We start from the raw sequence: 23931 nt of genomic DNA, 5'->3' as shown, positions 1-23931 counted from the left end.
TCTAGCAGACTTCTGTCCTATAGTATTCAAGATGGACACATAATGTACTCCAACAGGAGAAAGAGCAGAGATTTGAGCTGAGAAGCTTAATTATATGAATGATATATATAAAATATTACTATACTACATTTCATTGAGGTTTTGGTCTGCCAGCCTTTGTAAAAGCTGTCATTTTCTGTGTTACATTCAAATTAACCCCCAAATCAAAATGGAGCTCAGGGGAAAACAGTCATAACCACACAAAATTTCCAATCAAATCAGTTATAAATCTGCCCAAGCAAACTTGAGTGTGTCATAAAATATGTATTTGCATCAGCAGGAAGAACAATGTACACAGTATACCCAAACCAAATTGCTGGCCATTGTGCAGTATCTCAAAGAATATATTTGCCACACAGTGGAGTCCAGTGCTGCTGATGGAGATGTCACCTTATTTTTTTGCCACAAAACAGGAGTTTTTTTGCAGTAGTGTATCTAGGGGCAGGCAAGAACAGTAGGAGAGGCTCCACAATCACCTCCATAGAGAAACTCAGCTCACCTGGATCACTGCAACATCAGTCATATTTTATACCAAAGGCATATTTACAAGCAGTTCATAATATTTTAAAACGTTATTAAGATATGTTTAATAAATGATTGTTAAGAGAGGAGAAAAGCCTTATTCAAACCCACAGCATCTGGAGAAAGAAACTTACCTGCCTCACTGAAGCCAGCAATGATGGGAGATGGAGAGGTGCTGCAGGAGCCGTGCCTTATTAGCAGCTGTTCAGTCCAGATTGGACTGCCCCGCAGCTGTGTGAGTATTTCTGGCATCCTGCTGAGAGCGGGAGATGGGCATGACCTGCTCCATTGGGGAGCAGCAGCACGGGAACTCTGAGACACTGGAGGAGAAGACCTTCAGGAGGGAAAGCCAGCTGCCTTCCTGCTGGGAAGCTCAAAGGAGCCTCAGTAAGTCAGGAAAATGCCAGCTTCAAACCCACGGCAGAGAAGTGGCAGGAGCTGGTTGGAAACCACACCAGGGAACAAGGCAGCCACAAGAGAAGTGGCCGCACTCTAATTAAGGCCCTGTTTCTTTTTTTTTTCTCTCTCTTTTCTTTACGGCTGGCTTTGCTGGTGGGGAATGTTTGGGTTGAGCCCTGGTATTGGGGCTGAAGATGGCAGCAGCCAGCACCAAGCCAGGTTAAAGGGAAAGTCACAGGCTAAACTGGGCTCCTGTTCCTGGGTCTGCCTGATTGCTCACAGCTGAGAGAGATCCACAGCCTAGGTGATCTGACCCTCCAGGGGACGCTGGGAAGGGGGCTGATGCTGAAGCCCCAGGGCTGGGCCTCGCACTGCAGAGAGGCAAACCCAGCCACCAATGTCGTTAGCAGTCAGTTCTTTTTTTTTTTGAGAAAGAAGATGGGCTCTGCAGAGGGAGAGGAGAACCTCTATGGCCCTCTAGAATCTAACATGCTGCGTGGGAGGACTCCGCTGGCAAGCTACAAGGCCAAGAAGGCTGAGAGACTCAACTAAGTTCCAAGTTGCCTATTTTGTGTTGCTTTTTAGTTCGTCTTACATGCCCAATGCCCTGATAGGGGAGTGGTAAGTCCAAAGAAGAGCTAAGCCCAGTGCATCCAAGTCAACCCTGCAGTGGAACTGAACATCTCCCAATAAAATATCATCCAACATCAAGTCATGGCAGGAAAGAATCAGGTAACCCCGTGGCATGGCTAGATCAAGTGAACTTGTGTCCCCATGTCCCAGTCTGGTCGGGTACAGGGCTGCCTGGCCCCATGGCCCTCTCCTGTACTACGCTGTACTAATCAGCTACCTATTACCAGAGTCTCATGCAATCCAGCAGGTCAATAACTTGCCTATAACTATGGCTAATAAATGTCATAACTCTTTTCCTGAGTTAGCATGATCATTACTAGATAGACTAACTGCCTGTCTTCAACCACCTTATACTATAGGAATGGAGAAACTTTCTAACTGTTCTGGCCACAAACCAAAATCATGACACAGGCAAGAATCACAGGATACACAGCTTTCAAGAGATGCATGCCCCTGATTCAATTATCTGAATGCAGTGTGCCATCTCAAGTAGTAGTTGTTGACATGACTTTGTAGAATGAGCAATAAGTAAGAACTGAAGAAAATCAAAATAGAAAATAATAAACAGAGAGAGAGAATATTTTTATAAAACTACTTCTCTCTTCAGGAGCCTCATTTAAACTTTCTCAGGAGCTGCAGTTTGACCACCCTGATATAATACTGGTTTATAATTAATTAACTCTTTCTATACTGCTTAGCAGTGTTTTCTAACTGCAGTATGTGTCAAGAAATAAATACTGCTAAGCATGCATTGGGTAGACAGCTTAACTTTATTAGTTGGTTGTACTGTTGAAATATATTTTTAAATACCTCTGCAACACACAGAGTTGCCTGTTAGCTCAGCAGTATATATGCCTCTATGAAATGTCTGTCATCTAGGATCCAATCTATTTCTTCTCACAAAACAAACAAAAATGCACTGCCTCTTTAAATGGATTGATGCTGGGCAGATTAAACATTTTAAAAAATAAACTATTGGCTACTCAATAAGAACGGCTGATAAATCCCTCATGGTCATATGTCGTCAGTCATCAATAACAAGCTTGTAATAGTAAGATGGACATAGGAGAGGGAAAGGATACAGAATAGAGAGAATTCAGACTCCAAGAACAAATGTCCAGCTGCTGTATATTGTCGTCCTTTCACTGAAACCAATGACTACACCTGAAGATCTAACCCCTCACCCTCACCCTCATTGCTTCTGTAAAAAGATGGAGAAAAAATGCTGTGTCAATTTTTGTGACTGATAAAAGAAATCTGGTGTGTGATATAGGCAAAGTTTTGGCTAGTTATGAAGCCAGGAAATACATTAATGCAATTAGGTAAGATTTTTTTGTATGCAGTTGGCCCAGTAAAACATATCACAAAAATATCTTTACCTCTCATACATTTCCTGGACCATCACAGCTACAACAACACTCCAATACTACTACTTAATACATTTCAATGGTGTTGAGGAAAATATTAGTATGAAGCCAGGATGTATAAAACCCAGTGCACAAGCACAGCACAGAAACAGGTGGAATGGAGTGTCTGCTACAGTTCTACAGCATTATGTCAGATTTGGCTTAGAAAATGCTTGGGTTGCTATACTAGGGATTGGTGAGCAGTCTGAAAACACAAATCTGAGCTGTCTCTAACTGAGTTTGTCAAACTATGTTGTAACAAAGCAGAATTGGGTTCAGCAGACTTGAATGTCACAGCATGTGATGTTGCTCAGTCATCATGGCTTGCAGAATGCTCTTCTTGCTCCCAGAGCCTATTTCAGTGTTGCTAATGGCAGGTGACCAAGAGATATCTTGTGCTTTTTAGAGCCTGTTCATGGACTGTTGTTGGTATTGGGGTGCAAGTCAGTCTGCAATTGGTCTGCTGCAACATTCATGTTGTAGTATAAAGGGGATCAAGTTGGCTCCATCATTCACAAAACTTTTCAACTAACTTTTAAATCTGAGGCTGTTGGGGTTTGGAAACCCTTTTCATGGGTTCTAGGACAGGTCCTAGGTATATGAATTTCCTATATTCCTTTTCATCCTTGCACAGTTACTGAGTGAGTATGGATATTTGAAACCCATTCTAAAGGAGCATGTAAAATTTCCACTGGCAGCCATACCTGGCTTCCTGTTTCATAGATTCGTAGATGTTAGGGTCGGAAGGGACCTCAATAGATCATCAAGTCCGACCCCCTGCATAAGCAGGAAAGAGTGCTGGGTCTAGATGACCCCAGCTAGATACTCGTCTAACCTCCTCTTGAAGACCCCCAGGGTAGGGGAGAGCACCACCTCCCTTGGGAGCCCGTTCCAGACCTTGGCCACTCGAACTGTGAAGAAGTTCTTCCTTATGTCCAGTCTAAATCTGCTCTCTACTAGCTTGTGGCCATTGTTTCTTGTAACCCCCGGGAGCGCCTTGGTGAATAAATACTCACCAATTCCCTCCTGTGCCCCCGTGATGAACTTATAGGCAGCCACAAGGTCGCCTCTCAACCTTCTCTTGCGGAGGCTGAAAAGGTCCAGTTTCTCTAGTCTCTCCTCGTAGGGCTTGGTCTGCAGGCCCTTGACCATACGAGTTGCCCTTCGCTGTACCCTCTCCAGGTTATCCGCATCCTTCTTGAAGTGTGGCGCCCAGAATTGCATGCAGTACTCCAACTGCGGTCTGACCAACGCCCTATAGAGGGGAAGTATCACCTCCCTGGACCTATTTGTCATGCATCTGCTGATGCACGATAAAGTGCCATTGGCTTTTCTGATGGCTTCGTCACACTGCCGGCTCATGTTCATCTTGGAGTCCACTAGGACTCCAAGGTCCCTTTCCACCTCTGTGCCACCCAGCAGGTCATTCCCTAGGCAGTAGGTGTGCTGGACATTTTTCCTCCCTAGGTGCAGCACTTTGCATTTCTCCTTGTTGAACTGCATCCTGTTGTTTTCTGCCCACTTGTCCAACCTATCCAGGTCTGCCTGCAGCTGTTCCCTGCCCTCCGGCGTGTCCACTTCTCCCCATAGCTTTGTGTCATCTGCAAACTTGGACAGAGTACATTTCACTCCCTCGTCCAAGTCGCTGATGAAGACATTAAAGAGTATCGGTCCAAGGACCGAACCCTGCGGGACCCCACTGCCCACACCCTTCCAGGTCGAGACCGACCCATCTACCACGACTCTTTGGGTGCGACCCTCTAGCCAATTCGCCACCCACCAGACCGTGCAGTCATCCACATCACAGCCTCTTAACTTGTTCACCAGTATGGGGTGGGATACCGTATCGAAGGCCTTCCTAAAGTCTAAGTATACGACATCCACCCCTCCTCCTGTGTCCAGGCGTTTTGTAACCTGGTCATAGAAAGAGACTAGGTTGGTCAGGCACGATCTGCCCGCCACAAACCCATGCTGGTTTCCCCTCAGCATAATTTGCCCTGCTGGGCTCTCACAAATGTGAGCCTTGATAATTTTTTCAAAGACTTTACCAAGGATGGAGGTGAGACTGACCGGCCTATAGTTGCCCGGGTCCTCCTTCCTCCCCTTTTTGAAAATGGGGACCACGTTAGCCCTTTTCCAGTCCTCCGGGATTTGGCCCGTGCGCCACGAGCATTCGAATATTCCTGCCAGTGGCTCTGCAATGATGTCGGCCAGTGCCTTCAGCACCCTCGGATGGAGCCCATCCGGGCCTGCCGACTTAAAAGCATCCAGTTCTTCCAAGTGACTCTGCACCGTCTCAGGATCTACGTATGGAAGTCTGGCGCCTTGCTGCTGCCTCTCTACAACCCCAGTGAGAGACTTGTCGTGCCCCTCACTTAGGAACCCTGAGGCAAAGAACTCGTTGAGGAGTTCAGCCTTGTCCCCCCTATCTGTCACCAATTGTTTCTGCCCATTTAGCAGCGGTCCTATTCCTCCCTGGGCCTTCCTTTTACTCCCAATATATCTAAAAAACAATTTCTTGTTGTCCTTTACTTGGGTTGCCATCCTCAGCTCCATGGTAGCTTTGGCCCGCCTAACTGCCTCCCTACAAGCACGAGCAGAGGAGGTATATTCATCTTTAGTGATCAACATCTTTAGTGTTAGCACTTGCCAGTGAAATTTAGATGACTGAAGGATGTTTAGAAAGGCACTGACTGTAGTAGAGTTAATCTATAAATACATTGGCTTAATTCAGATCAGAGTTAAGTCCATAGTGGCCAGAAATGTTAAGTGGTGTCAAATGTGACCTAGAAATTAGAAGGATAAATATGTAACATTCCTGTAATGTAGAAAATCAAATGTATTATGATTTTCAACGCCGATAAATGCAAGGTTCTCCACCTTGGGAAGAAAAACCCGCAGCATCCTTATAGGCTCGGCAGTGCTATGTTGGCTAGCACTATGGAAGAAAGAGACTTGGGGGTCATCATTGACCACAAGATGAACATGAGCCTGCAGTGCAATGCTGCGGCTAGTAAAGCGACCAAAACGCTGGCTTGCATCCATAGATGCTTCTCAAGCAAATCCCGGGACGTCATTCTCCCCTTGTACTCAGCCTTGGTGAGGCCGCAGCTGGAGTACTGCATCCAGTTTTGGGCTCCACAATTCAAAAAGGATGTGGAGAAGCTTGAGAGAGTCCAGAGAAGAGCCACGCGCATGATCAGGGGTCAGGGAAGCAGACCCTACGATGACAGGCTGAGAGCCCTGGGGCTCTTTAGCCTGGAAAAGCGCAGGCTCAGGGGTGATCTGATGGCCACCTATAAGTTTACCAGGGGTGACCACCAGTATCTGGGGGAATGTTTGTTCACCAGAGCACCCCAAGGGATGACGACTAGGTCGAATGGTCATAAACTACTACAAGACCGTTTCAGGCTGGACATAAGGAAGAATTTCTTTACTGTCCAAGCCCCCAAGGTCTGGAACAGCCTGCCACCGGAGGTGGTTCAAGCGCCTACATGGAACACCTTCAAGAGCAAACTGGATGCTTATCTTGCTGGGATCCTATGACCCCAGCTGACTTCCTGCCCTTTGGGCAGGGGGCTGGACTCGATGATCTTCCGAGGTTCCTTCCAGCCCTAATGTCTATGAAATCTATTAAATGATTACTCCCCATGAAGAACTGCAACGCTGCTTTTGAATCTGGGTGAGAGAAACTGTGGTATTAGTGTTACCTGATAGGAAGAAAATAAAGTATTTCCATTCATATTAATGATTGTGTTCTAAAATGCCACCTGTTTAGCTACCTGCTGCTCTTTGTTAAGATATTTAAAAATTAGAAGATTTTAATGACTCTTTAGCAGAATAAATGTTAGCATTTACCAATTGCTGTGTTTCAAAGACACACAGCTACAAAGATTCTTCCTCACCCCAATTCTGTATATGCTAGTGTCATGGAGGAAATGATTAGAGTTTGCTTAATGAGAACTTCATCTTTTCTGTTTTGTTTTGTTTTGTTTTGTTTAGAGTCAGCAGTTGGGAGTAGGAACGTGATATTATATTATGCATTGCCCCTACTTGTCAGTGCAGTATTGATCTATAAAGTACATTTCTTATCACTTTTATCGAAACTATTTTTGTATATCTCAAATGATGGGATTTCCTCTACTTTCACAGTCCAACAGGTTTTCCAGTCCTGAAGTTTTGTCTAACTTTCTGTTCTTTTTGGCCGTATTCCAGCTAAATGTGTCAGCAGGACAATGCATAGCTATCAAGTGCTGATTGTTGACCCCCCAAATTGGGCTTCTTTTCAGAAATATGGTGCAATTGTTACATTATGGTGGTAGGAATCAATGGTGGTGATTATCATAATGAGCAGCTGGATTTTGGGTAAAAAGCAGTTTAATGCAGTGCAAAAATGTTTTTCTCTAACTGTGAGTTTTTGTTTCCTAAAGTAATTGGAAACAAAAGTATCTTAGCTTGCAGGTCTTCCCTAGTAAGGATTTACTGTTCTGTAATAAAGCTATTGTTCTGTTAACTTTTATACATCATGCTTAGAGGAGAAAGTGAATTGTGCTGAAAAGAAGCCCAGCACAGATAGATTTTTAAACCAGCAGAGCTCTTCATTTGGCTTGATTCAAGATCTTGGTTTTCATTCTAGCTATCATTTATAATATTTCATAATTTTCTATTTTTGTCTCAAAACTGGTGAGGCAAACTAAATATCATGCATGCTACTGAAGAAAAAGAGGTTTCTCCATTGTAAATCATATCACTGTTAATTTAATTTAATCATCTCACAGAAACTAAATCAGCTATTCTAGCCAGACTGAACTTATCTTTAATTGGAGCTTAACCTGTTTTCTTCTTTGCATCAGCACAGTTTTTGTTGTTGTAGACACGCAGGCAGGATCCCTGTTTTTTATTTTCTGTGTTGTGTTTATACAAGCATCTTTTATTGATGAGAGTGGTGAATCTAGAAGAACCCAGGTTTCTGGTTCCCACCCAGAAAAGGAAGGCAAGTTTCTTTGGGTAGATGATATCACACCTACCCAAAGAATGATAGATAGATGGATAGAATCACATCTTCCCAAAGAAGCTTGCCTGCCTGTATCCTTAGATCAACACGGCTACAAGCAAAAACCCAGCACACAGAAAAGGGAAACTAATAACTGTGGCCCAAGGCAGCCCTAACACACATGAGGACTTTTGTCATAGCAAATCTAACTGTGAAGGGGAGGAGCTTTATGAGATGGCCTGACATGGGATAGCTAATGATTGTCTCTGTAGCTCAAGGCAGAATCATGCAGTCCTTGTGCAAGCTAACCGCAGACCTGGAAGTGATATAGTCAAGCTAATGTAGCACTAGTTCTGCACTAATAATCTTTGCTTCTCAGACTTCAGTCAGATGTCTGCTTGCTTGATGTTGATCATATGCTTAAATGATTTCATGGACGAAGTCCAGAGTTCCCAGCTCCTGGCAGGAAACAGCATTAACAGACTTGATTTGAAAAGATTGTGTTTATCTTGAACAAGAGCTAACACTGAAAAGAATATAGCAAAGCAGCACGCCAACCCACAAGCATTCTCTTCTCAGACAGTTTGCTTGTTGTACAAATGCTTTACTGAACACAATTAATTGGTTGCATTTCCCACATCTCTGTTCTAAATTCTGCAGTGGCGACAAAGTTACTTTAAGAGTTTTTCAGTTTTCTGACATTTTACTGGATGTGTCCAAGTCTCTGGACAGGATCCTGCTAACATTTGATTTTTTTCATTCTGTTCCATTATGTGTTCTCTGCTTGTTACTTGTTGCTTTTAAAAAAAAAACCTAAACCACTGAAACATTTGAACCTTCCTTATAACATCTTATTTAAGTGGAGATTTTTCTGCATCAGAGAGAATAGCAAATTGACCTTAATTTGAGTTCACTGATGTAATTATTGCAGTTTTGCAAAATTATGTTGCCACTGACACAATTGCTGATGTAGTCCTCTGGGCCTCATTTTACTCCCGATTTAAGTTTTGTAACTGTAACTCAGGTGGTGCCCATATTTATGGTTTTAAAAGTATCAGTGTCAAAGTTAAGACAACTTCTGATAGCCAGAAAGGCAGAGGTTACATATGCAAATGAGATTCCAAACAATGTTCAGGCTGCTGATCCACAACTGTGGATTATTTTGCTTAATTAGTATACAAACATTCACTGTGGGAAACAGCAGACAGACACTCACTGCCCACAGCCTGTAGTATACAGGCACTCTTTATAACATTCAGTCTAAATTAAAACCATTAACAACACTCAATATATTTTCATGTGTGAGTTAGGTAACCGGACAAGAATCGCCACAGAAAGCAGAGGATGGCCTAAGATTTGAACAGATGATTCATTTTAACCAGCAAAGTGAAGTGATCTAATCCCAGGAAACCAGAATGCCAAATGTCCCTGCAAATAACCTATACTTTACACTTAATTTAGGATTAGAAGTTAATAAAAGTGTTTCAGGTTATACATGATCATCACAAATAGAAATCTATCTAATCTAGCAAATTTTAATAAATTATAGGACCAAATATTCAAATCTGGGTAACCAAAAATTAGACAACTAGATCTGAGGGCTAACTATGTATTACCCCTATCTAGAAAACTAATTAAAAGTGAGCAGCAAGTCTGCCTGAAGCTTAGTATTTTGGAAATCAAAGCACTTTGAATGAGTTTTCTGCATATGAACCTAGGGCCTCACAAAAAATCAAACAAGGTTGGATTAGCGCCAGAAATATGGGCGTGATGTACAAATAACTAGATTGTCTGCTGCATTTTCAACGTCAAAGACATGGTGCCCCCTACTGTCCAGAGAATTGTAGGGTCAGATAAAAGATGAAAAAAATACTGCTTCTGGCCACACCTTAAATTAGAATTTAGCAGCTGTAAGGAATTATAGTTACGTGTATATTTATTACACTTCTTTCTACATTTCTCTCCTCTATCATTTACTTCCTTTTTTCAAAATTCCTTGCCCAATGTTTTCAGACATGACTAGTGATTTTGGGTACCTAACTAGAGATTTCAGTGACAGGCCTAGTTTTCAGTGCTGAGCACTCTGAGAATCTGGGGATTTTGAGGATTCTCTAACTGGACATTCAAAAATCAAAACTTATTAACCTTGTTTGAAAGCCTTGGCTTCTCTTCTAAAATCCACAGCAACAATAATCATTTTACTTCCTCTCAAGATAACCAGATAGTTTCAAATTTGTTTATTTATTTACTGTGTTCCAGTTGGGTGGCATTTTTCATGTATTTACTGTGTTTGGGTAGCGTTGTTTGTTTGTTTGTTTGTTTGTTTGTTTACTGTGTTCCAGTTGGGTAGTATTTTCAAATGGCTGAAGAGTTTGACTCCCATCATAATTCTTCCCTGTCTCAAGTTTCAGTTCATTCATGGGAGTTTTAATGGCTTTTCCTATGCAGCTAAAGCAGATCAGGGAAATGTATGATTTAATCTATTTTGTCTATGTCAGTGACTTGCCTTTTTAAACTCTATTTTCTATCCTTAAACATAATTCACATTTAGTTAGCACTTTTTAGACGTATTTTAACCATTCATATAGTTTTCTCAATAGCCTTGTGAGATAAGGCAGACTGTCCAACTGGCAGGTAGTGAGCTGCAAGCAGCCTGTAAGGGGTTAGTTAACATGTGGCCCCTGGGCTCCCACCTGTCCTTCATTTCCACTGTCACTCAGGCTGCAGCAAGGAGAGGCTCTTCTTCCTGGCTTCCACTGCCTAACCCAGCCCCAGGGGATGGGGCAGCACAGCATGCAACCCACAGTGCTGGGGGATGCTGCAGCCCAGAGTGGTATGGTGTCATGGGGAAACCCAGAGGGAACTGCAGGTGAGATAAGCTACTATGCAGGGGCACCTGGATTTTGTATGTCTACCCACCATGCACAGCAGGTATTGGGGGAACCATCCTCCCTTGCATGCAGGGCACAGCTTGTGGTCTCTATCAGTACAGCCCCTACTGAGTGCAGCCACTGCTGGTACAGCCAATGGGACGTGCAGGCCCCAGTCATTTAGAAGTTCAACAGCCCTGAGATAAGCAATGAAATGCTATTCTGAATGACAGAAAAGCCTGGAACATTAAATTAAAATAAGAGAGAATGTGTAAATAACTATCATAACTTAAAATTGTTTTTGCTTCTTTAACAGGACCTCAGCACGGCTGTGGTGGTTATCTGACTAATTCCAGTTACAGCTTTGGCTCTCCAGACTCTGACATGAATGGCAGATATGACAAAAATTTGGATTGTGTGTGGATCATAGCTGCTCCTATAAACAAGCAGATCAACTTCACCTTCACCACATTTTCTCTTGAAGCACCATCAGCTCGAAACTGCCGATACGATTATGTTAATGTAAGATAATTAGCGTTCTAATCAAGACAGACAATCTACACCTTCCATCAGTGGACCTACAATTAAAATTTAGTCAGTAGAGGAAGAACTTAATTGAGAAGCTAATTGCTGCTTTTAATTCATCAGGATTCTTCAATAGCTGAGATCAAGGCTCACAACTCCTGGCCCACAGATCTGTGTGATATGGCCCATGGGGTCCCCCAAGGGTCTGGAAATTTGATGGGGGTGGGAGGGACAGCGGCAATTAACACTGCAACCACACCCCCACCAGCGTTCCCTGTAAGCTGTGTGGCATGCACAGTCGCGCAGGTGCACTAATGCTGCATAGCCAGGTGCAACTGCCTGGCCGCGCACGCCACGCAGCTTAGAGGGAACACTGACCCCACCACCAAATTTTGAAGCCCCACAGACCAAATGACATGGGCCTGCGCACTGGATCTCATCAGCATGGAGCTGGGGCAGCAGGCCTGATCTGGCACGCACAGGTCCAGGGCTGGGGCAGCGGGCCGAATCTATTACATGTGAGGCCTGATCTAGCAGAGGGGCCTGATCCAGCACATGCAGGGCTGGGGTGGAGGGGCCCAATCCAGTGCCTATGGGGCCAGGACTGGGGTTGGGGTGAGGGTGGAGGTGCCTAATCCAGTATACATAGGCCCAGGCCGGTGCAGTGGAGCCCATCTCATATGCCTGAGGCTACAGCCACAATATGGCATGCAGGACAAGGGCTAAATACGGCATATGCTGGATGGGTCCCACAGACAGGATCGGGCCCGCAGACCCAACCCACATATCCATGCTGCAGGGCGAAAAAGTTGGCCATTACTAGGTTAGAGTAAGGTCTCCAAGTAAAACCAGCCTTCTTTGAAATCAAAGGAAGTTTCACCACTGACTTTAGTGGGGACAAGCTTTCACCCTCAGACTTCAAGCATAAATGTGTAGCCTACTTAATTCTTCAAATGAAAATAAAAGTAGAAAAAAGAAACAGACAAATAAAGCCAAGCATCTTGAAAGGAAACCTGAAGAACTATATTATTGTAATAGATTGTTTAAAAGCACTTTTTGGTTTTAGACCACTGGAAGGTAAATCTTGATAATAGTTCCTCTACACTGAGTAGATTCTGTCTTGAATATTCTTGAATCTGATCCTCTAGTATGTAAGGCAAGGAAAAGGAGAGAAACTCTGGTGTCCCAAGTCAAATTAGGTATTTTGTTGAGCTGGTCAGTAATTTTCCATCAAAATATTTCTGACAGAAATGGCTTCTAACTAAAATGAAATGTTTGAATTTTCTTTTTAAAAAAGCCTATAAAACCAATATAGGCATTGGTTTTCAGTTGATTTGGAATGCTCAGAAATTCGATTGTCATGATCTAAGATGTAAACTATCACCAATCACTAGCTACCAATAATACTCAAGAGCATCTTTCTTCTTCTTCTAATGGGAGAAAATGTTCTTAGAAATGTTAAGGTCAAACAAGAGTTCAGAGAACTAGATGTATGTTAAACTGTTTATTGTAATTTGTATATGACAAAATACCTGTGAGTTATCAAAGGCTTTGTCTCTTTTAGTTGTATGATGGAGAGAATGAAAATACTAATTTAGTTGGCACATTTTGTGGCTCTACCGTGCCAGCTCCTTTTCTTTCTACCAGTAACTTCCTGACTGTGAAGTTTTCTACAGATGGATCTGTTGAAAGGGCAGGTTTCAATGCTACCTACACAACTGTGGATAGTAAGTATGTTGTCTGACTACTTTGTATCCCAAAGATAAAAGGTACATGTAAGCAAGGTGCATGTATCTGGGACCTGGGTGCATGTAAGCAATGAATCCATCATCCCCTTACCAACACCATAACTCAAGACAGATAACACCAATGGTAGGGTATACCTTGCTATAACTCCCAAAAAACCTATAGTTAAGCCAAGAGTACAAGATTCCCAATGAAGTCCTAGTCTGTCACCTTTTATTTCAAGGTCGTCATCAGCCTCAAGAGCAGTTCACCATGTAGGCATAATAAATACCAGGGGAACTTGGGGAAATATACATTTATCTGAATGTGGATACTTGTAAAGGCACAAAGACTGATAGATACGAATTTTCAGAATGTTATGCTTCGTTGTAGCAAGATGATTAAGCTGTTACTGCTTCCAACAGGACTGTGTGGAGGAATATATAATGCAACTTCTACCCAACAGACGGCAATGTCACCTAATTTTCCAAATGCATATGCACCATTTACTGTTTGCATTTGGATCATTGATGCCCCTCCACAAGAAGAAGTCAAACTGACAGTAGAGACATTCCGTCTCCATTCCAGCCAGGACTGCTCTCAGAATTACCTGGAATTCCAGGACCGCACAATGGTAAGACTTGCACAATGCATGGCTCTGCTCAAAGATCTCTCACTTCAGTATAAGGAAGATGATCATTTGATAAGTCATTATGGTTACCAAATGAAATTGAGCCCTGTGCAGGGTGCCCCAGGGAAGTCACTGTGTACTACTAAAGATTCATATGGAAAGGCAGAGCTTATGCAAGTCTAGACTACAGAGGTGATTATGGCCCACTTTGTACTTCAAACTTTCCACAGTTACAGGAAACAATTCATCTGCCAAAATTAACATTGATGAAATGCTCCATGATATGTTTTTATAAACACGTGGCAGTGGAATATTCAGGATATATGATAAGAGTTAATATTCTTGCCAAAAATGGGTTTTTAGAAAAAGGTACAAAGAGATGTAGTCTGTTTCTATTGCATTTAACATTACTAAATTTCCTTTGGTTACTCCTTAGTTCTGATACAAAAATTGCTCTTACATTTTATTCACCTCTAGTAGTGACTGAATGTCTGATTTTAACATACTAGGGTATTACGTTATTTTTATGGAAACAAGGGCATGTCTACACATTCATTAATGTGCCTGAGATACTGCACATTTAGTTTAGTACAGTAAAATCCCCATTATCCGGTACGAGTGGGGAATGGCAGGTGTCAGTAATCTAAAAATGCCAGTTACCTGAAGCACAGGTGTTTCTGGCTGGATGCAAAGCCACGGTGGCTGGGGGTGGCAGCAGCCAGACATGGAGTTGAGGAGCAGCGGGGTGGTGGCAGCTGCAGAGTGCAGCGCAGAGTGGCACTCAGCCCTGCAGAGCAGCAGCAGCACAGGGCAGCCCATGTGCGAGCTTCCCATGTAGATTCACCCAGCGTGTGATTAAGAGTGATCCTGGTTTTCTCTGATAAAAACATTGCAAATTCCCTGATTAAAAATACCCCCAAAATCCAAGTTTTGCCATGATTAAAATGAAACACCACTATATATATATAGATATCAGCTGAACACGTTTTATTGATATATTAACAATTGTCGCAGTGCACCTTGGTGCCCTGCTCCTAGAGAGTGGAAACTGCCAGGGAGAGGGCCCTGGCAGGACATAACGAGCACAGCTGCGGGTTGCCTGGGGCAACCAGGAAGTCAGCTGACCGGAGGGGGGAGGGCCTGGCCCTCATAAAGCCCAGGGCTGAGGCCAGGCTGGCAGTTCCCTGCCAGCAGCCAGAGAGGCAGGAGCTCCTGGAGTAGGGATGCGAGAAGCAGTGAGAACCGCAGGTACTGCTTGAGCCAGATAACAGAAGGCAGCTCTAAGATGTTGGAGCAATGTGATTGTTGCTAGGCGGCTTATAGTTATGTTGCAGCCTAGGGGCTTGTGTTTTGTTTTGTTTATTACACCGGTGGTTTGGGCGAGGCTATTAGGGGTTGGAGGAGGCCTCGTAGGGACCCACAGGGGTGTGGGGCCCTAGTGCCAGTGAGGGCGCAGTATTCTCAGGGGGAACCCCCAGTGGTGTGGGAACCCCAGCGCCAGGGAGGGCACAGCGTACTCATAAAGGGACCCACAGTGGCGTGGGGACCCCGGTGCTAGTGAGGGCACAGTATTATTAGGGAGCCCAGCGTGGGCACAGCAAGCCCCAGCGAGGGGGCAGTATTATTAGGGAGCCCAGCGTGGGCACAGCAAGCCCCAGCGAGGGGGCAGTATTATTAGGAAGCCCAGCGTGGGCACAGCAAGCTCCAGAGAAAGGGAACTACTGAGCAGCCCAGTGCAGGTGCAGTGAGCCTCTGAAGAAGGGCTTAGCACTGCAGTAAACCCTGGAGAAGGGTGAAGTGCTGCGGTGAACCCCGGCAAGAGGGGGTAGTGGTGCGGTGAGTCCTGGGAGAAGGGGGTAGCAGTGCGGTGGGCCCGAGAGTCAGGGGGCGTAGCCGAGAAGTCCCCAGAGTGGGCGCAGAGAGCCCCAGACAGGGGGCGGTATTTTAGAAGCCCGAGTGTGGGCGCAAAGAGAGCCCCAGAAAGGGGGCGTTATCGAGAAGCCCCAGCGCGGGCGTAGCAGGCCCCAGGCGGGGGCGACATTACAGGGAAGGCCCCAGAGAGGGGCGACATTACAGGGAGGCCCCAAGTGGGCTCGGAGAGCCCAAGACGGGGCAGCACAACAGAGGAGGCCCCAGAGAGTGGGCGAGTGCATAGAAGAGGCCCGAGAGACGGGCAGTGTACGTATAGAGAGACAAATCAACGTCCATCCCATCTGCGAGGCTTGGGGCGTGGTATCAGGGGAGCTTGGAGCCACGCGCAGCCCATAAGGCTGGGGTGCCTGGGAAGCACCCATCTTACAGGGAGACCCACGAGGGGTCCAGGAGTCTACATGTCTGAGAGGGCGTAAGGCAGCCTCCCAACCAATTCAGACCATCAAAGACGTGGCGGGTGAGAAAATAGAGGGTGCTCTTGGGCCAACTTGACACGGACAGGGGGCCTCAAGGAGATCATGGCCCTCCTGGAGGACCCCACTGTGACAACAATTTTAAAGCGATTTGGAAGCCTACCAGTGCCTCAATCACTATAATAAAATAAAGAGCTCCCCACGTCCCCTTTGCTCACCAGGATGCAGGTCCTGCTGTGGGCACCCCCCCACACACATGTTGTAGCATTGAGCTGCCCTGATATGCCAGTGCCCTGCCCATGTCATTGCCCCTCACTCCCATGCTACAGCTCCCCAGCCCTGCTGGTGCCCCTCACTTCCAAACCACATTCTGCCCAGCCCTGCCAGTGCCCTTAACTCCCCCATGCCTCCCTGGGAGTGCACACACCAGTGAGGAACCAGCCCTCCACTGCCTCCCCAGACGAGCCGCCCATGGCTTTTTCCCACTCCCTGCAGTCATGCATTCCAGCCCTGGGCCCTAAAACCCACGCAGCCCCAGCCCTGCCTCCCTCCCTCCCTCCCTCACTATGGAGGCCTCAATCCCAGTCCCTGCCTCCCTCCCCCTCCACCCCCACCAGATTTACCTGCAGGGAGCTGCTCTCTAGGCTGCCTGATGGACCTGTTCATGTGTATGTGCGCATATGCACATGGCACCCGCTGCCTGATCTCCCTTCTCCTGCTACCCCCAGCCCCTTGCAGACTGGAGCTCTGCCACCCTGCAAGAAGAAACCTGTTGTTTCCTGCTTTAATCTCCTTTAAAGGAGAAAATCCGGGCCTTTCTTCTTAAAATGAGAAAGGCCAGGTTTTACCACATTTTTCCTTGGCAAATGGAAAACCCAGATCCCTGGTGATTAATGTAAAAGGTACACATTAAAATAACTTCAGAAACATATCAGTGGGCCTTTAGCTCTGGTGCTAATCTCTGTTGGCTCACAGTTATCATCAGAACTGTAAATACTGCTAACGTTCAGAGGCCATTTTTATATGGCAAGAATGCCATAGGAAAATGCCATGTTACATATAATCAAAAAAGGAAGTTTTGTTACCTGAGAATAGATAGCACATGAACTATTACAACTAGCCACTGAGAAGTAATCTCTATAAAATGTTGCTTTGGGCAAGACGGAAGCAAAAAAGTAGAGACTATAAAAATGAAAGTGAATGCCTGCTCAACTGGTTTTTCATTTTTCTTCATGTAAAATGTCCAAATGTCCAATATGTGACAAGTATCATTTGTTCACCCAGATAATTTTAAATTATGGGTCAATTTTGCTTAACACTGCTATATGAAATCGGATTTTAATACAGAAACCTATTAAATTACAGAAGACCTGTTAGTGTAAAGTTAGATAACCCAAGAAACTGGATTACCTTTTAGCGGTAACCTATGAAGTGCTTATATTTTTAATTTCAGAATAACCGTGGACAAGTCCATAGATTCTGTGGCACTGAAACTTTTGCAATCCCTGAATTTTCTTCTCATGGCCGCACTGCCATTGTGACTTTCAGATCAGAGGAATATATGATTAATAATGGAGTCAGGTTTACCTATCAAGCTGCAGGTAAGTTTGAAAAAGTTCCTAAAGCATCTACCTACAGATTCCTTTTTGTAACTATGGAAAGTTAACAGAAAGTGATATAGAGATTTATAAGGCATATAAATCTTTTGCTTTCTTCCACCAAAGGTTGCAGCAGAGAATATAATCAGTCATTTGGTTATCTGAAAAGTCCTGGCTGGCCTGGTCTTCATCCCAATAACCTGGATTGTACCATTATTCTGCGAGCTCCGCTGAATCACACAATTTCTCTCTTTTTCCATGCTTTCAATCTGGAAAACACCCGGCAATGTTCACGTGATTTCTTAGAGGTATTAACAGATTTTGCACTGCCAGCCTGCTCAAAAGTCTGTTCAAGTCAAAGGGAGTCTTTCTATTGACTTTAACTGGCTTGGATCAAGCCCTGCCCAAAGCATTACAGGGAACACTATGATAGGTATCAGTTTTATGTTGAAGATGTCATTGTGATGGATAGCAATGTAATAATCTAAAATAGATGGCTGCTTTTCACCCAAGTGATGTCATCACCTAGCCACTGAGGGAACTTCAAGGTGGTATGGTTGACATTGTGATTTTATTCATCTGTGAATATCCAGAGCCCTACAGGCTGAAGGATTACTTGTCATAAATGTTAAGTTTCCCTTCAAATGTATGAAAACAATGGATAAAGGGGTTGAAGCAGCAGAAATAGAGCAGTTCCAAAGGTGTTTGAAAATTCAGTGGCTAGGTGAGAACAATATCACTTGAATGAAGTGCAGTCTGATTTAGATTATTATTCTGCTGTCCACACAAACCTTTTATTCAGTCTCTGCACAAGTAATGAAAGCATCACTATGAATCCTTAAGTTGCTAGCACAAATTTATTCATCTATCAGAAATCAGGTTTCTTTGTGGGAAAATTATCTGTCCTTCATTTCTTTTATGCTATGATCCTTCCTTAACTCATTTATTAGAGTGGGTCCTAGCTCCATCATTCCCTAAACTCTGGGAAATTTTATATTCAAAACTTGAGCTTTGTAATGTGACCCATCCTTCATCTTAACAGGGAAAAGCAAAAACATCTGCAATGTTAAGATTTTGTAACAGGAACAAAACATATACAGGTGTATTTTAAGTGCAAAGTTTAAACTTAAGCCAGCAACTCTCATTAGTTGGAAAATGTACCATGTTATAATGTTTAGTTTAAAATTACTGGCTATATTTTGTTCTGTGCTATTGCTTAAAAAGCCACAGGAGACTAATTGACTGTCTCCTCTCACTCCACTCACCCCCTTTACACAAGTCAGTGGGGGCATGGTTGCATGCCGTGCAGGCAGTGGTGCCTGCCTGCAAGGTGCTCCACTCCTCTCCAACTCCTAGCCAGACTGCACCCCACATCCCCGTGTTTCCAGGATGCTCACTATAATTCTCAGCAGCTGACCAGGATCAGCTTCTGAAATCCAGGACTCTCCCAGCTAAACTGGGAAATATGGTTACCCTATGTTAACAATGGTTTTATATTCTCTTATAGGTCAGAAATGGAAGTGATGCCAGTTCCCCCCTACTTGGCAGGTATTGTGGAAATACTGTGCCCAGTCCCATCTTCCCTAAAAATCAGATTATCTACCTACATTTCAAGACTGACATTTTAGTTGCTCATGATGGATATGAGATCACTTGGACTTCATCACCCACTGGTAAGACAGCAATACATAGGTAAACATATCCACGTTAAAAGGCCCAGTATCTCTAAAGCAATGAACAAGAGGTTAAACTAAACCTTAATTAGACATGTCTTAGATTACTTAAAACACTTTGAAGAACTGGAAATACTGGCTTTAGATCATTCTGTGTCATAAATGGACCATCAAGTTATGCCATGCCATCAGATTTTAAGTGGAGTTCCCCACTGATCACAACAGGCATGTGGTCTATACTATGGCAGCATACCACAGTCCTGGGGAGCACTGGGTTGAGCATGACCCACCCACCTCCACAACTACATTCTAGACTCAGAAGCTCACCAGTGAGGTTGCTTTGGGTTTGTCCTTAGCACCCACTCTCAGTCCCTGGGTCTCTAGGTCAGTCTGAGAGCAGCCATTGGGTACAGGTCTGGAGCAGCCTCACTGATAAACTTCCAGGTTTGGAGCACATCACTTAACTCATATGGGCAGGGCGTGCTCAGCTCCGATCTCTCCAGGACCAGCCATTGTGGCAATATAGATGAGCCCAATACAACCTATTCTTAATGCTGTCTAATATAACCACTCTGGTTTAATCTCAAGATGTAATTCCTTGGGCAAGATTTTTTGCAAAGGAAGAGGCAAAATACCTCTGGTAATATGGAAGCATAGAACAAATCACACAAACACAGTTCCCAGTAAAGCAATGAATGATGTCCAAATTCAGGCCACCATTTTCTTGCAGGAATAGCTGTATATGACAGTATACAGATTCCACATCGTTCAGTTCACATGCACAATCAGACAAGTTACAGGTGCCACAAAGTGTTGTCCACTACTTGCTGCCCTGAATTCCATAAAATGCAAGGAAACTACTGGCCTGATAAATTATGGCAAATCTTTAAACAAAAAGGTTTCGTAGTGGAAACTGATTCTTTATACTAAAACTTAGCACTTAAATAGCGCTTTATACATTCAAGGACTGTAGAAGACTTGAGTAATTAAGGCCCCTGGCAGATGTTAACATAATGGCAACATTGAGATCTGAGAAAGTTTATATCGCATCCCAAAAACTGCGCATCCTGCCATGCCACACATGCATGCAGATGGGCCATAAAATTCGTCAGATCCCAATCACAAAACTGCTGGGGCTGAACTGGGACCCGGGGCTGTACACTCACCAATTCTGGAGATCTGACAGGGGGTCTGTAAAGGGCCCAAGTGTTAGTATGGGCCATGGGACAGCCACGGGTCCCAGGGGACTGGGTGGGGGACTGTGCCCTGGGTCTGGGACACATGCTGTGTAGTCAATTTAGGGAGCAACACAAACCAGCCACCCACATATAATATAATGCAGGGGTGGGCAATTACTTTGGCTGGAGGGCCGCTTAACAACTTTTGGTGAGCTGTTGAGGGCTGCAAGGGTAGCTCTTCCTGTGACAGATGCCCTGCCCCCTCACTGCCATCTTGGGACCGGAAGTCCCACCTCTGACTCCTAACCTTTGACACTGGAAGTCATCCCCCCACCCCTTTTGGGAGGGGGGTTTGCCATCTTGGAAGCAGAAAAAAAGCCCAAATCATACACGAAAACTCAAACATCTACTACAAACATCATCGATTAGAGGCAGGGGAGGAGGTACCATGTGTATCTGTGCGTGCATATGCATGTGGCATGCATGCAGCCAGGCAGGGTGGTGGGAGCAGCCTCAGCAGCTGGATGCCCAGGGCAGGGGTTGCCAAAGGCCGGGCCAGAGTCTGACTCACTCTGATGCCACTCGCATGAATTGGAGCCACTGCGCTCCAGCATGGTCGGGATGGGGCAGCTGGGGGCCCCCTCCAGCAGTGCTTGGGGGGGGACAGGGTGCTGCAGGTCAGGAGTGAGGGGCACTGGCAGGGCTGGGGGCCTGTGGCTCGGGGGAGAGGGCACAAGGGGGGCAGGGAGCTGTGGGCTGGGAGTGAGGGGCACTGGCAGCAGCAAGGGCTACAGGTCAGGATTGAGGAGCATCAACAGGAATGTGGGGCTGCGGGTCAGAAGTGAGGGGCACCAGCATGGCCTAGGGCAACAGGGAACTGTAGGTCAGGAGTGAGGGGCACTGGCAGGGCCAGGAATCTGTAGGTTGGGAATGAGGGGCAGCAGCAGGGATGGGTGGCAGTGGGTTGGGGCTGAGGGGCACCAACATAGCCTGATAGCCAAGGGGAGAAGTGCAGGGGAAGAGACTGTGGTTCAGGAGTGAGGGGCTCTGGCAGGGCCAGGGATCTGCAGGTTGAGAATGAGTGGCAGCAGCAGGGCCTGGGGGGCTGCAGATTGGGAGTGAGGGGCATTGGCAGGGCAAGGGGTATATTTGGAATGAGGTGTCCCCCCAACAGGTGTCCTCTTTTGTGGAACTGGAAATATGGTAACCCTAAACATGCTAAAATGAGCAGTTGCATTGTGCAATATTTTTTAAAAATAAATAATAACTAATTAAAACTGTCTTTTTCCAGGATGTGGAGGAACCTTATATGGTGAAACTGGTTCATTTACTAGCCCAGACTATCCTGCAACTTACCAAAACAATACTGATTGTGAATGGGTCATTTTTGCCCCAAAAGGAAGAACCGTAAAAGTAAACTTTGTTTTCATCAACATTGATGATCCAGGTGACTGCATTAGAAACTACCTAATACTTTACAATGGACCAAACGCCACCTATCCTCCAACTGGACCATACTGTGGGATGGTAAGTATTCTATATTTTATCGTAAGTTTTTTTTTAAAGAAATGTTGATTTTTTTTTTTATGTTTAACATTGTTTGTGCAGCATTTCCATAATAGAGGTAACTAAAGGTGAATGTACAGGGCTTCTGCTGGATGCTATTAGGAAGTTTGGTCTAGATAGGCTTTTCCAAATGGAGACATTCTAGTGACATCTAGTGGATTACATCAGGGATTTCTTGTCTCTGAACTCAGATGCTTGATGTTCCATATAGTGCTTTAATATTCAGTAAGTACAATTCAGCCCCTACGCTTCAGTATCTGGAACAGAAACAAAACCCTGAATGTGGGCCATAGTTCTCAAGTCACACTTTGCCTTTACATGGGTACAAACTCTCAGGATCAGACTGACTGTTTTGATACTAACAGTTACATCGCTACAGAAAAATGCTTAAAGAGATGAAACACTATCTGTACTTTTTCTTTTTAACTTTAGGATACCAACATTGCTTCATTTACTGCTACATCTCATCAAGTCTTCATAAAATTTCATGCTGAATATGTAACTTTACCATCAGGATTCCTGTTAACTTGGACCAGCTAGAACCATTATTGCCAGGAAGTGCATTTCCTCTGTACTTTGGTAAATTGAAGAGATTTTAGATCATAGAATTATGGTTTGAAATCTGATTGTGATTATTACAAGTTAAAAAAATAAATTACTTTAAGAACAGTTGCTATGCATTTGATATTATTTTTTTAAATGAGCTTCTTTTATACATGTTTTTTCTATACACATCTGTGAAAATGTGCTGCATATTAGTTGGAAATATAATATTACTTTTCTTAAATTATGTAATGTTCTTTAAAGATGTAATTTCTAAAATACATCCAAAAATAGTGTTTTGTAACTTGTCATGAAACATTAGTTATCAAAGGGAAAAATGTAAAACAAATTAAGCTTTATGTGTGGTGACGAAAATAATATTATATGATAAATATTCATTTGCAGGGCTGACGAGGTGACTTAAGCTCATGAATACCATTAAGTCATGCTTAGGAGTTTGTTTTTAAATCCTACAGTCATATTTGAAACTCTTAGTCAATATTTGAATTAAGTTTGGATAAAGCTAGTCTTCTTTCTGAAATGATCTCCATCCTGCAAGTATTTATAACATTACATTTATTTGAGAGGAAGGTTTGAGACCTTTCCAAAATCGTACACTTTACTTAATAATCCAATCTAGCAGAATACTTAAGCACATACTTAATTTTAAACAAATGGGTAGCTCTGCTGCAGCCAAAGGGACTACTCATGTTTTTTAATTTAATTTTGCACATGTAAGTGATGGCTGTAATGGACCTTATAGTTTACTTATGACCATACAGAACAAAAATCATTATTGTCGTTTTCATAAACTATCAATAATAAAGTGCAGGAACTAATTTCCCATAAAACTAGTTCAGTATATAAAACTTCAGTATAAGACCATCTTAGAAATATTTGCTGAATATTTCTTACCATTTGAATTTTTAGCCAGGAGGCCAGGAAACCATGTTTGTCCTTCCCCAAATTCAAGGGTGAGTTGCAAGTGAAAAATAATCTTTGCAGATTATGTAGCACGATTGTTGTTAACCTTTTTGGCACGAGTGCCACAAGTTAAGCTCACCGCCTCCCTGATGGCTACTCTGATCCTGCCTCCCAAAAGTGTACTTCACAAAGCTTGTATCCTGGGGTGCCAGCATGAAGGCAGGGGACTTGGGTCTCAGGTTGTGTTGAGTGGAGTAGGGACAATGTACTGCTGCAAGAGAGGTGTCACCACTAAGAGACAAGTTAACCCTTCCCTAGTTGCACAACTGCCACAGTTTTATATGATGAGAGAGGATCCAAA

The 23931-nt window shown here is 44.1% G+C and overlaps 1 protein-coding gene across 1 annotated transcript in view; it reads left to right on the top strand.

Annotated features, from left to right (window-relative positions):
• Positions 1-22775, top strand: part of CUBN (cubilin) — a 241539-nt gene extending 218764 nt beyond the window's left edge. Inside the window, exons 60-67 of the mRNA XM_019497851.2 lie at positions 11179-11384; positions 12952-13114; positions 13538-13746; positions 17542-17689; positions 17813-17994; positions 19194-19359; positions 21829-22064; positions 22536-22775. Of these exons, the coding sequence (XP_019353396.2) occupies positions 11179-11384; positions 12952-13114; positions 13538-13746; positions 17542-17689; positions 17813-17994; positions 19194-19359; positions 21829-22064; positions 22536-22643 (1418 nt within the window). The 3' untranslated portion in view covers positions 22644-22775. The remainder of the gene's footprint in view (positions 1-11178; positions 11385-12951; positions 13115-13537; positions 13747-17541; positions 17690-17812; positions 17995-19193; positions 19360-21828; positions 22065-22535) is intronic.
• Positions 22776-23931: the final 1156 nt, after the last annotated feature.

This window comes from Alligator mississippiensis, chromosome 5, assembly GCF_030867095.1.
Source record: "Alligator mississippiensis isolate rAllMis1 chromosome 5, rAllMis1, whole genome shotgun sequence".
Lineage (NCBI taxonomy): Eukaryota > Metazoa > Chordata > Crocodylia > Alligatoridae > Alligator > Alligator mississippiensis.
This window is presented reverse-complemented; position numbering and strand designations above follow the sequence as displayed.